Genomic DNA, 13,862 nt, shown 5'->3' on the forward strand with positions numbered 1-13,862 from the left:
CCTTCCTTCCTTCCTTCCTTCCTTCCTTCCTTCCTTCCTTCCTTCCTTCCTTTTTCCTTTCCTTTCACACCTCCCTCCCTCTCTCCCTCCCATTTTTCCTTTTCTTGTTTCCTTCTTTCCACCTTCCCTTTCTCCTTCCTTCCTTCCTTCCTTCCTTTTCTTCTGCATGTTCCACCTTTTTGTCATTCAGATTCAAAACTCAAGGAATGGTTCTCATGGTTACAGAGAGAAACCTAGCAACCCTTTGATTAACACTTAAGGATCCCAAACAGTAAAAGGCAGTTGTGCACCAAAAATGGCCAAATTAATACTTTCTCCCTCCTTTTCCTCCTCTTCCCCACTTCAGTGCCTTTATGGAAATGTGGAGTGCTTCCTGCCTCCCATTGCAGCCGCCGCCTCTGCCTCTGAATGCGAATACGAAGCATAGGAACAGCTGTGTCGGGGCATTAATTTCTTTCCTTATGTGATTAATGCCAAGGCATATTTGCCAATTGATAAAACTGGCTTCAGGGTGCCAGGGTGCAGCCGTCTCCCTGCAAAGGCTGGTTTGTCTCTGCAGGACTTACTTCTTCTTCAATGTGTTTCCGTAGCGGCGGATTTGTTAAAGCAATTTCATTTTTGTGTGTGTTTTTGTCAGTCGTCACGATGTTCCTCATTTTTGAAGCTTCCTCTTGCTTTCAAGGCACCCCTTTGCAACTCCTCTCCAAATGTTTTCCGTGGTTAAATATTAAACAAGTCTGTAACTGACGAAAACGCCCGAAGCAAATCGTGGAAACAATAGTTTGTATATTATATAAATGGGATGGAGAATAAATAACAATAATAAACCCACCGTGACAGCTTTTAACAACTAGGGTTTGCATTCTGTATTGCTGTCGCACATTGGTAGTCCAACACTCCAACCAGTACACTACACTGGTTCCCAGTATACCCCTATATGTATGTAGGTCGCCGTGATCTGAGACCGATTCGAGGGTGGTTAACAATAGCAATAACAGTTATACAAATATTCCAAAATCTGGTAAAAATGTATATATATATCCAAAACCCAAACCATTTTTGGAGAAGGGAGACTCAGTCTGTGCTGTTCTATAAGTGATCTATGTTATAAAAATGCTTGCTCTGTCTTAATTCTGGTCTTCTTTCTGACCTTCCTCTTGCAGACATCTTTTGCAACTGCAGCTCCATCGGGAGCAAGGACCCGAGTGGCTGCAACGCGACCACAGGGCAGTGCGAATGCCACCAAGGCTACACCGGCCAGCTGTGCGACAGATGTGAAGAACGCTACTACCTGGAGCAAAGCGGTGGGCATTGCCTTGCCTGTGGTTGCCACCCCGGGGGCTCCGTTTCCTCCACCTGCCTCAAGTAAGGAGCGGGCATTTGTGAATCCTTACCCCTGCTAACCACTTTGACAGCTTGCGACGTGTATTTTTTTTGCATTTGGTTGGCCCAATGAAGGCATCACTGTTTTGTGGATGATGGATGTTATCCTCGTTTGTGTTATCCTCCACATTTTTGATAATTCCTTCCAGAATTTAGATGAAAACCCAGAGCAGATTTATTGCTCCACTGACCTGAACTGACCACTGGCCAAAAGCCACAGACCCAAATGTTGGTTCGTAGCTGGCTAACAAACCATGGCTTGTTCACCACAAACCATGGCTGGCTAACAAACCATGGCTTGTTCATCACAAACCATGGCTTGTTGCTGAATGTGAGAGCAAGCCAGGTTAACCATGGTTTGCCATGGCTTACAAAGGTGTGAGATTTGACCTCCATTGCATTGCATTGAGAGATGAAAGAAGCAAAGGGGGAAACTTTTGTACCCCAAAGTCTTACTGAAATTTATTTTTGCAAATGCAAAGTGTGGGCATTTGAGGGCAGCTCTCTTCTTGGTCCATTCCTGGGACTAAGAAAGTGGGGCCAGAGCGAAGGCGTTGCAATGCGAACCAGGCACGCTTGGCATGTTGACATTTCGGGGGGGAAATGTGGGGGGGGGGAAACCCTTTGCCCTTTCAGACTTGTCGAGTGTTTCAACTCCTTCGACAGATTTCACGCAGATGGATTCCATGCGGAGGCATAAAGCGAGGAATGCGGTCTGCACAATGCTCCAGTGTTTTGGGGGAATAAAGTGGTCCTTTTCCACCCTCCTCCGCCATGAACAAAAAAGGGAACTTTGAAGGCATTGCATGATGTTGGGGGTGAAGAACAGCAGAATTAACGCAGTTTGACACCCCTTTACCTCCCATGACTCTGTCCTACAGAATCCTAGGATTTGTAGTTTAGTGAGGTATTCATCCTGGTCTGTCAGAGAGCCAGTGGTACTTAAACTTAGGGCTGTCCTAAATGTCAATGGCAAACCCTCTCTGAACAAATCTTGCCAAGGAAGATTTGCCAACGAAACCCCAGGATAGGTTTGCCATAAGTCAGAAATGACTTGACGGCACCCAACAAGTCGCACTCTCTCAGCCTCAAGAGAAAGCAAGGGCAAGGCTCCTCTGAGCAAATCTTGCCAAGAAAACCCTAGGATAGGGTCGCCTTAGGGTTGCCATAAGTCGGAAACGACTCGAAGGCACCCAACAACCACAAGAAGCAACAGCACTGTTAGAATGGGTCCTCTTGGTTGAATTAGTGTGATCAGAATTGCTTCTTAATGCAAAGGACAAGCTCCGTTGTTGTTGTTGTTGTTGTGGTTGTTGTTGTTGAGTCAGCTGAAGACCGGCCATGGAGAGGTCAGTGATTACAGAGTGAAGCAGACAGTGTTAAGCCTCTGGCAATATACAAAATTGCCAAAGAAGTAGGGCAGCAAATGGGGTGGGCTGGCTGGGCGAGACGGAGGGGGTGCCAGCTTTGGTTTTTCAGCCTGGGAACAGTATTGGAAGGCATTGGGAGCTCCGCAGATCAATACATGTGTGCACACCCCAGTTGCATCTGAGGCTTCCCTGTCGCTCCCATTAAAGTGGAACCAAACTGCTGCAATTGCACAGTGTGGATGCAACCACGGATTCGAGGAAGTTGTTGGTGTGTGACTTCAAGTCATTTCCAACTTCTGGTGATGCAAAGGCGAACCTATCCTGAGGTTTTCTTGGCAAGATTTGTTCCGAGGAGGTTTGCCATGGCCTTCCCTTGAGGCTGAGAGAGTGTCATCCAATGGGTTTCATTGCCGAGCAGGGCATCAAATCCTGGTCTCCAGAGTTGTAGGTTGCATACGCACTGGAGAAATAATCCAGTTTGACATCACTTTAACTGCCATGGATCAATGCAATGGAAATCTGGAATTTGTAGTTTGCTGTGTCACCAGATTTCTCTGACAGAGTAGGCCAAATGTCTCACGAAACTGCAATTCCCAGACTTCCATCTCATTAAGCCATGGCAGTTAAAATGATGTCAAACTGGATTATTTCTGCCGTGCGGATGCAGAAGCACAGAGCCATCGAAGCCAAAGTGCTGTCAGACTGGATCCTTTCTACAGTACAGACGCAGAACCATAGAGCCATGGGAGTTAAAGTGGTGTCAAACTGGATCCTTTATGCCATGCAAATGCAAAACCATAGAGCCACGGAAGCGGAATGTGGGTTTGGTTCGCAAGCGAAATTGGTCGGCATCTTTTGATTCTTACTTCGAAAAGGAAATTGATTCTTAAAACCCCCCCACCGTGCAACAGAAAATCGGCCTTTTAAAAGCAGAATATGTGTGGATGTGGTTGGATCCCATTATAACCGTTGACCTTTCCTTGCAAAAAGCATGCAGGGTTTCTAGATGATCCATAGGCGCTATGAAAGGCTACCTTGTTTATGGCTTTATTCTATGGCCGCATTGAGGGAAGGCTTTCGGCCGCAGCTGAAAGCTTTAATTCTTTTGCAAAACCAGACGGCGGCTTCCAGACATCTGCATCCGAGTCGAACATCCGGCCAGAGAGGCCTCGAATCTGAACTTTCCGGAAGCGGTCTCCCCGACTTTTTAAACGTTTAATAACTTCCTTTTCTTGATACGCACCAGATGAAGAATCTCAAAGTTAAAGGGGCTCAAAGATCAGGGTTAGGGTTGCTCTGAGGACGAGAAATACATTCCCAAATGCCCTACATTTGAAATGCTGCAAAAGGACATCCATTTGGCTGCAATTCTGTACTGACTTACTTTGGTTTTGATTTTATTACATTCTTATTATCCATTTATTCCTTTAATTTCTATGCTGCCTTTCTCTGCTTTTTTGCAAATTTAATCCTTGCTATGGAAGTCATATATACTTTGGTCAAAGGTTGTAAATAAAATCGATCGATTGATTGGAAGTCATATACAGTATAGGGTTTGTTCCCATTTATTTCGTCTGATATGTCAACTTTCCTGGTTCTCTCCGTCTTCACCAATTGGTTTGACTTTGTTTTCTTGCTTCTGTTTCCGAACAGCTCTGGAAGATGCCAATGCAAAGCCGGCGCCACGGGCCCCAAATGCGCCGAATGCCAGGAAGGGTACTCCAAATTCAACGGGACGACCTGCGAACCTTGCCATTGCAATAACCATTCCTCGAAATGCGACCCATGGACAGGTAAATGGGGATTTCCAACGCATATAAGCAATGCATATAACGCTGGAGAGGTTTGGCTGAGATTGCTCTTTGGAAGGGGTTCACCGTTGGCTGTCCTCTGAGGCTGGGAGAGTGTGACTTGCCCAAGGTTGCCTGGAGGGTTTGCGCAACTGAGCTGGGATTCGAACCCGGTTCTCCAATAAAAACAATACAGGGATGGTCCTGTCGTGAGACAGAGGGAGGCAGCTTCCTTGAGGAGCAGCCAGTTTGGTTCAAGAATCTGGTTCAAAAGCAGCCACTGATCATTGAATCACAGAATTATTAAATTGAACGACTCTGGAGACCAGGGTCCAAATCCCGGAGCAGTCATGTAAACCCACTGGATAACCTTGGGCAAGTAATACTCTCTCAGCCTCTGAGGATGGCAATGGCAAGTCAACCTTTGAAGAAACTTGCCACTTTGCACACTTCCACCTCCTCTTGAGATGTGCAAAAGCAGAAGCAAATTTTGCAAATCTAGGGCAACAACCTCAGCGTAAAAAACAACAACCCAGCGACTCTTCAAATCTTTCCAAAAAGAACACTTTGGAATTGAGGCTTGAAAGGGTTCGATACCAAGAGGAGTCACACTTGAATATAGACATTATTGCACCCAAAAGACTGCCATAGAGCTCCATCTGCTTTTGCTCTTTTGCAATTCCTAACAGAAAACCCTTCTCAAAGATGTGAGTTGGGCGCCATCTTGTGGCCAAGAAAGAGAATGACATGATATTTTTAACAACAACAACAACAACAACAACAACAATAATTTTGGTTTGGACCACTTGGATATTTACTGTATTTAATTTATTGTTAACTAAGGAGGACAGTTAGTTTTAACTCATTTATTTATCATACTATTTTTTTTACTATTTATTTTTTAACTAAGGAGGATAGTTAGTTTTAACTCATTCATTTACTATACTATATGCTTATTTACTCTCCATTTTTAACTAAGGAGGATAGGAATACAGTCGGTCCTCTGTATCCATGGATTTTTTCCCCCCACGGATTCAACTGTCCACAACTTGAAAATATTTTTAAAGGTATAAACTCCCCCCAAAAAACCAAACTTTGATTTTGGCATTTTATATAAGGGGCACCATTTTACTATGCCACTGTATTTAATGAGACTTGGGGCATCCATGGATGCTACTATCCATAGAGGGTCCTGGAACCAATTCCCAAATAGATACCAAGGGCCTACTATATATTAAAATGAAAGCAAGTTTTTCTGTCTTTTTGAGGGTACAAACCCTTGGTGTGCATGTGTTTTGAGGTTAACTTTTGGAAAACGCAGTGCCCAGATGCTCACTGGCGTAAAGCTGCCATGCGCTCCCTTTTTGGGAAGCCCATCTCAACATGAAGGTTAGGAAGAACATCTTGACCATTAAAACCATTGGAGAATGGACCAGGTTGCCTTGGAGGGTGGTGGACTGTTCTTCTATGGAGGCCTTGTTGGAGACATTGGATCAGAAATGTTTTACTTTATGTCTTGCGTGGAAGGAGGTTGGAATAGATAGCCCTTTCCAGCTCTGATTCAAGCATTCTGTGATTCTGCGCTCAGGCGCTGCCCCTTTATCTGATGCAAAATGTGGGCCTGTGATGCTCTCATCGTCCGCATTTACTTCTTCTGTATGATTTTTAAAGAACATCTTTTGCCTGATGAAGAAGCCAGTGGAGCTTCGAAAGCTTGCATGATGCATTTCGTGCATTTTGATGGGTTGATGCATTGCTGTTTTGTGGATTTAATCATTGAAATGCTCCATCCTCTGCTTGCTTGTTTCTCAGGCGCTTGCTTGGACTGCCAGGGAAACACAGAAGGCGCCCGCTGCGAGAAATGCAAAGGGCAGTTCTACCGCAACAACAACTCACAGCTCCACGAGTGTCTCCTTTGCCCATGCTCCACTGTGACATCCACCGGCAGCTGCCAGATACGTAAGACAGGTCCCCTGAACGCTGATATGGTCTCCAAGGGGCTTTGATCCTCTGAAATTCATAGGGTTGCCATAAGTCAACAGGCAAGCTGAAAAACCAAAATACAGCTAAAATGACCATTTGTAATAATGACCAGTGTTCCCTCTTCCCACCCACAGAGTCCGGCTGCCATGCGCCAACCTGTGACAAGTGCCGACCTGGCTACACTGGACCCCTCTGCAACCAGTGTGCCGATGGCTACTACAGCTCCGACAGCATCTGTGTCAGATGTCATTGCAATGGGAATGTCGACCCAGTCCGGACACCGAGGGTTTGCCAGCTAGAGACGGGAGAATGCCTCGAATGCCTCTATCACACAGCCGGGCCTCACTGCGAAAAGTGCCAGGAGGGTTACACCAAACACTCGGAAGGAGGGAACTGCACCAGGATAGGTAACCCTTGCCTTGTCCAGTTGACGTTGACTTAAAATACTAGAACAGGATGCTGCATTGGGATTGCATAGTGTGATTGTGCAAAGGGGGAGGTATATGCAGATGGTGCTCTGTAACCCTTTGGTTGTTGCAACAGCCGACTCTGTAGCCATGCCTAGTGGTATCATTCAGCCGGTTCCCTCAAACCAGCTGTTAAAATGGTTAAAAGACGTGAAGGCTAGTAAGGTAAAAAGAAGAGGAAGAGATTGGAGTCGACAAGGAGGACAAAGAGGGAAGGAGCGGATCCTCTACAGTAGTGGTTCCCAAACTCTGGTCCCTCGGTTGATTTGTACTTCAGATCCCAGAATCCCTGACCACTGGCTAAGATGACTGAGATTTCCAGGAGCTGAAGTCCAAAACCTTTGGAGCACCAGAGTTTGGAAGCCACTGCTGGAGATGTGGACATGCTCAGCACCCAATGCAATGCTCAGAGCTGGGGATGCAGACATGCTCAAGAGCAGTTGCTTAAGGGGGAAAAGCACTCTTTGGTTCTAAAAGGGTCTAGTCAATAATATCTGGTAGATCAATGGTCCCCAAGGTGCTTTTTAAGGGATTTTGGACTTCAGCTCCCAGAATCCCAGACTATTGGCCAACATGGCTGAGGCTTCTGGGAGTGGAAGTTCAAAATCTCTTAAAGGGCACAATTCGGAGACCACTGTGGCAGACCATGAAACCAGCAATGATCACAATAATAACATATAATCCACTTTACCATATTTGCCTTTTTCTCTTTTAAAATATGTAGAATACGTTCCTGGCCCAGCAGTAAGAGGGTTCGTCCCATCGGCGCCAAACGTTAGCCCTCCGACGCCTTTACCCACGACGGCTGCCAACGCCACATTGGCGCAGACGACACCGGCGACCGTTTCCCCCATCAGCTCCTCAGACAACAGCACCTCCGCTTTGGCCGACGTCTCATGGACGCAGTTCAACATCATCATCCTCACCGTGATCATCATCCTGGTGGTCCTGTTGATGGGTTTTGTGGGCGCCGTCTATACATACCGCGAATATCAGAACAGGAAGCTGAATGCCCCTTTTTGGACCATTGAGCTCAAGGAGGACAACATCAGCTTCAGCAGCTACCATGACAGCATCCCCAACGCAGACGTCTCCGGTTTGCTGGAGGACGACGGGAACGAAGTGGCACCCAATGGACAGCTGACGTTGGCAACTCCCATGCACAACTACAAAGCGTGAGCGTTTCAAAATGCAAAGACGCCGTTGAGCAAATCCATGGAGAGCTCCTTGGCAGAAGAACCGGTGAAGGAGACCGGTATTATCTCTGAAGGAACTTCGTATGTTCTTGCGATGGTCATGGCACCAGCGTTGAGGTCAATACAAGAAGAGAGCTAGCCAGAAGAAAGGAGTTTCAGGTCAAGTCCCAGGTTGCACTGAGTCCGTCGTTCTCCACCAAACCATGGATTGTGACTTTAAGTATTTAAGAAAATAAAAACCTTGCTTCGAAATATATTTTTGTAGGGAATGACGAAGTCTTACCAAGGAGTCATCTCATAGCGAACCCAAAACTGTGTTGACACTGGAGCTTAATTTTTCAGGTCCTGTTTCGGAGAGCGACGACGGACTTATAGGAAATGGATCTTGGACAAACTTTGTTTTGGAAAAGGGGGAGACCAAAACTTTGTTTCATGCCTTGAAAGAGTTTTGCTATTTAAATAATATTAATAACGATAATAATGAAAGTATACATTTTCCCAAATGACCGGAGACTTACTGATACAAACCCACAGCAACCGAAGTGTTTTGTTTTGGAGCTGACTCTGGGAATACAGAGAAGGAATCCATCTCTCTCTCTCTTTTTGGAGAATTAGGTGTTGGCGAACTACTTTCTTTGTTTGAGAACTTCCTTCCAAGGCGATAATGTTATTTAAAATGCAGGAGTCCATTTATTTTCTTAGCTTTATTGAACCCGGATTCTCCCAAAGGATGCCAGCAAGACACGGCAGGTTCCTCTTTTAAGAGTCTCCGATCTCCGAAGTGGAAGCGGCCCGTCTTCAGAATGTAATAAAGACCCCTTGGCGTTGTATTTATATAACTATTTGTACAAAGGTATCCCAGGACAAAATCCCTTAGGTTTTATCTGTACAGTGATCCATGACGTTGTAAAACAACAACAACCGGAACCAACGAGGCGAGCAAGTATTGTATTAAAGCCCTGTAAATTTAGGTGGCAATGCCTTTGGAGCTGGGTCTCCGACGAAGGTTAGTTGCTAATTTTTTCCTCTTCTATGATAATATGAGTAAATTTGTGTCTTAACTTGAGCATTTCTCTTCCTTGCATTGTTTGAATCCTTTCTCCTTCACCAAAACCCCCAAAGAAATCGTAGGTCATGCAGATTTCTGGCAATCGGACGCGAGGTTCAGTTCATCCACAGTTACACAAAATGTAGGAACATGTCTCCAATTTGCAAGAAAGCCTATAGAACCTATTAGGAACCTTGAATAGTCTCACTTGTCGTAGTCATTTGAACCTTTTAAAGGTTGAGCTGCTTAACCTATTGAGTTGCTACTCCTTCCTCCTCTTGCGACCCGCGTCTGCTTGTTGTTACTATAGGGGCCCTTTGAGTCATTTCTGACTTATGGCAACCTTGAAGTGAAGTGATCACAGAGGAGTTTATCACATGAAGGAGATCGGGAGTTTATTCCGTGAATATCCCGGAAAAATCACACAGGTTACGCAAAACGATTTCACACGCCGTCGCACAAAACCCGCCCTTAAAGTCACAAAGAAGCATTCATACGCATCACTTGACTTTTGGGATGTCAGCGACCATGCGTTTCTGACATCGCTCTATTCGCGAGATTGCGTGTGATCATCATTCGCGCAATTACCCGCCATTTTAGCTTTAGCCGCGGGGTGCTTTAAATGCGCTTTAATCTCACTTTATTGCCGAAATTAGCCCCAGTGTGATATACTCCGAAATTGGCCCTCTCAGTTAGGAAAGAATGGGTCGCTTGAGAGCAAGGATGTGCCTTGGAAAGGATGCACTTTGCAAGGATGTGCCTTGCAAGGATGTGCTTTGCAAGGGTGCGCTTTGCAAAGATGTGCCTTGCAAGGATGCGCCTTACAAGGATGCACCTTACAAGGATGCGCTTTGCAAGGATACGCCTTAAAAGGATGCACCTTACAAGGATGCGCTTTGCAAGGATACGTCTTGCAACGGTGCATTTTTGCACCTCCAAAAGCCGTTCTCTAGTTCTCCAAAGCCATGGTGGCCAGTATGTCTTCCTTCGGCTATGATTTTAATCCACAGGATGGATTTTGAGCCGTACCCATCCATAACCGCAGCCGGTTTGGACAAAGGCAAGGCTATTATGGACGTGGCATTAGAATTAGAGTCCCAATGTTGGCTTTTGCATCTCCATTTTCTTCTACGGATTCAAGAAATGGACGAAATTAAAATTTAAATCTAATGAACTACCCTAGTTAGGAATAACTGCATGGCCTTTATTTAAATTGCATGAATCGTTTAGCAAAATAGGCGCCGGATTAATTAGATCAGGCCTAAATACTTTACCAAATAGGTGAGCATCCCAAGGTTCACTAGTCCTTTGCGATTGTGCGTCTTTATCTTTATCAAGGGATTGTGCGCATAACAAAGACTACAATTCGAGATTAAAATAAAAAGGTGGGGAAGAAACCAATGCAACCTTCTGAACCTCTTAAGCGACCCTTTTATTTATTACTCAATCACATAACAAAGATTTGGGTTTACTCTTGCAATACAAGTTGCACTTCGAATGCAACCCGTCCGCTATATTTATTCCCCATCCGTCTGTCTGTCCGTCCGGTGCATATTTGGGCAAATTGCCTTGTTTTTTGGGGGGCAAAAAAACACAAACAAAACAAAAAAATGGGAGGGAGGGTGCAGGAATGGGGAGGGTGGGTTTTTTTGGGGGGGGAAGTGAATGATGAGAATATATGTTGGAATTTATACGGAAGAATGTTATTTAAAACGAAATTTAAAAAAAAATACAATAAAAATGTATATAATTTGTACCTATTTCTGTTTTGGCTCTGCATTTTTTTTGGGGGGGGGGAGGTGTTATACTTGGGGTGGCCATGCCCCCCCTTTTCCCGGGACTTGCATGGTTTTTGGGATCAGGGAATGTCCCTGAGGGGAGGGGAGGGGGTTTGAGCAGAGGCAGAGTGTGTGTGTTTTATGACTTTGCGGTTGTGTTGTATACACACACACACAAGAGCCAGCGAGAGTCCTCAGACTACAATTCCCATCATCCAGCAACTCACATGGCCATGGCCCTGGAGGAGGGCTCAAGCATTCTGGGAATTCCCAGAGAGGGGCCTGAGGGGGCCAAGGGCGCAGACAGGCTGCAGGGAGACCTCCCCCAACCTCTGCATGGTCTGGGGATGATGGGAAGTGTCCTCCAAGACCCCCCACTACATGCTCTGCCTTGTGAGAATGATGGGAAGTGTCCTCCAACCCCTGATACACACACACACACACACACACACACACACACACCGAAGTGCCAAGTGCAGAGGCATCCCTCGCTTGGCAAAGCCAAGGGCCCCTTTCCCTCCTCCTCCTCCATCCAGCTGTAAGGCTTTCTAGCAGCATTGGCCTCAATGGAAGATCGAGAGAGGGACACTGGGAAAAAGCCGCTTTCTGAAGCCATGGACCTTCTGGGAGCCTCCTTCTGGAAGGCCACTGGCCACGGCTTCTTCTTCGTTCTCTTCCTGGGAAGCCAGAGGCAGTTTTGGGGAGCCTTGCTCTTGAATGTTTCCTGAAGAATAATAACAATAATAAACCACTCACCTTTAAAATGATGATACTTTTAGATTGTCAGCCTGAGGGCAGGGAACCGTCTAATTAAACCTAATAATTGTAAGCCACTCTGGGAGCCTTTAGGGCTGAAGGGCGGGGCATCATTACCAATAATAATAATAATAATAATAATAATAATAATAATAATAATAATAATAATAATAATAATAATAATAATAATAATAATAATAAATTATGAGGATGCTCCACGTGCAAAGAAGGAGGCCACGCCCCTCGGGAATAGGCAGCCAATGAGAGTGGAGGAAGGTCCAGGTCAAGGGATGAGGCCACGCCCCCTCAGGAATGGGGAGCCAATGGGAAAATCACATGAGTCCCCATAGACTTCGGTTTTATTAAGATGTGGCTAATAAAGAACATTCCTGATACAATGGCGCCCTCTTGTGGCTACTCAGGGCACTGCGGCCTCTAGATCGATCCGGCGAGAAAAATTGGGAGATTGATCCAGAGAGAGAGAGGGGGGGGAACGGGAGCCTGGAGGGGAGAAGCCACCCTTTCTGCTGTCGCCAGAGGGCGCTCCAGGACAACAGGGAAAGGGGAGGCGCCCTTAGTGAGTGCAGCGACTGAGTTTGGGACTACAATTCCCATCACCCCCAACCAGTCTGGCACTTAAAAGAATTATTATTATTATCATCATCATTATTATTATATTTATTTGTGTATCCTGCTTTTCCCACAAAAACTGGGACTCAGGGTGGCATACAATTTAGAATTACTATATTATTATTATTATTATTAACAACAATAATAATATGCATCCCTCGATGCCCTTAGTCAAAATGGAGCCTCCCCTCTTGCTGCCCGATCTCTTAATAAATATGGCGCCCGGCGCCTTCGCGGCCTCCCACTGCGCATGCGTGCCCTCAGTCAACATGGCGCTCTCGCCCCGCCCCCTTTCCCGCCCTAACAAAGCCTCCCATACATAGAACGACGAGATGCCACATCTACTCCCTCGCCAAAGATGGCGTCCAAAACGGCCTCAAGGGGAGGAGAAAGGGCGGCGCGGCCGTTCTCTTGCTAGGGCTGCCCTTCTGAGGGCGGCTTCGTCGGCTTCACCAAGATGGCGTCCGTCCGTCCGAGGCCCGCTGCGGCCGTTTGAATTCCTAGGCAGCCGCCAAAGTGGGGACAATAAGAGCCAGAGCCAGAGCCAGCGGCGGCGGAGGAGCCGCAGCTCCCTTCTCTCTCTCCGTCCGTCCTTCCGTCCCTCTGCCTGCCGCCATGGACTCCCTTCCGGGGGAAGACCCCACTCTGCCCCTGGGCCTCAACGGCAGGTAAGGCCCTCAGGGAAACCGTTGGAGAGAGAGAGAGAGAGATTGGAGGGATGAGAGGAGGAAGAGGAGGAAGGGAAAAGAGGGAAAAGGAGAGGGAAGAGGAAAGGGGAGGAAGAAGGGGGAGGAAAGGAAGAGAAGGAAGAAAAGGAGGAAAAGGAAGGAGGAGGAGGAGGAGGAAGAAGGACTAGGAGGGAGGAAGAAGAATAGGAAAGAGGTGGAAGAAGGAGGGAGGAGAGGAAGAAGGAAGAGGAAGCAGGAAGAGAAGGAGGAAAGAGGGGAAAGAGGGAGAAGGAAGAGGGAGGAGGAAGCAGAGGAAAGGGAAGGAAGAGAGAGAGAGATGAAGGAAGCAGAGAAGGGGAGGAAGAGGAAAGAAGAAAACAGAGAGGAGGAGGAGGAAGAAGGGGAAGAAGAGAAAGAAGGAAAAGGAAGGAGGAGGAAGAAGGAAGAGGAGGAAAAAGAAGGAAGATGAAGAAGAAGAGGGAGGAGGAATAGGAAGAGGAAGAAAGAGGAAGGAGAAGAAGAACAAGGAAGAGGGAGAGGAAGGAGGAAGAATAGGGAGGAGGTGGAAAAAGTAGGAGGAGGAGGAAGAAGAAGGAAGATGAATAAGAAAGAAGAAGTGGATGGAGGGAAGAAAATGGGGAAAGACAGGAGGAGGAAGAGAAGAGGAAGGAGGAAGGATAATGATGGAACAACAACAACAACAACAAGGAGGGATGACTGAGGAGGAGGATGGTGATGATGATGATGGTCATATTAATCCCTATTTTGCTTTAGGCCATCAGATGCGCCTGGT

At 46.4% G+C, this 13,862-nt stretch overlaps 2 protein-coding genes across 5 annotated transcripts in view; both read left to right on the plus strand.

Moving 5' to 3' along the window:
- MEGF9 (multiple EGF like domains 9) overlaps nucleotides 1–10,830 on the plus strand; it is a 29,345-nt gene extending 18,515 nt beyond the window's left edge. Inside the window, exons 2-6 of the mRNA XM_042480024.1 lie at nucleotides 1,164–1,365; nucleotides 4,407–4,546; nucleotides 6,356–6,502; nucleotides 6,661–6,933; nucleotides 7,718–10,830. Coding sequence (XP_042335958.1) covers nucleotides 1,164–1,365; nucleotides 4,407–4,546; nucleotides 6,356–6,502; nucleotides 6,661–6,933; nucleotides 7,718–8,172 — 1,217 coding nt within the window. The 3' untranslated portion in view covers nucleotides 8,173–10,830. The remainder of the gene's footprint in view (nucleotides 1–1,163; nucleotides 1,366–4,406; nucleotides 4,547–6,355; nucleotides 6,503–6,660; nucleotides 6,934–7,717) is intronic.
- A 2,021-nt stretch (nucleotides 10,831–12,851) lies between these two features.
- Nucleotides 12,852–13,862, plus strand: part of CDK5RAP2 (CDK5 regulatory subunit associated protein 2) — a 63,698-nt gene continuing 62,687 nt past the window's right edge. For 2 of the 4 annotated variants that reach the window (XM_042479024.1, XM_042479023.1), the window contains exon 1: nucleotides 12,852–13,069. In XM_042479024.1, the coding sequence (XP_042334958.1) occupies nucleotides 13,017–13,069 (53 nt within the window). In that variant the 5' untranslated portion in view covers nucleotides 12,852–13,016. The remainder of the gene's footprint in view (nucleotides 13,070–13,862) is intronic. The other 2 variants (XM_042479021.1, XM_042479022.1) reach the window with 1 other exon arrangement.

Source organism: Sceloporus undulatus, chromosome 7 (genome assembly GCF_019175285.1).
Source record: "Sceloporus undulatus isolate JIND9_A2432 ecotype Alabama chromosome 7, SceUnd_v1.1, whole genome shotgun sequence".
NCBI lineage: Eukaryota > Metazoa > Chordata > Lepidosauria > Squamata > Phrynosomatidae > Sceloporus > Sceloporus undulatus.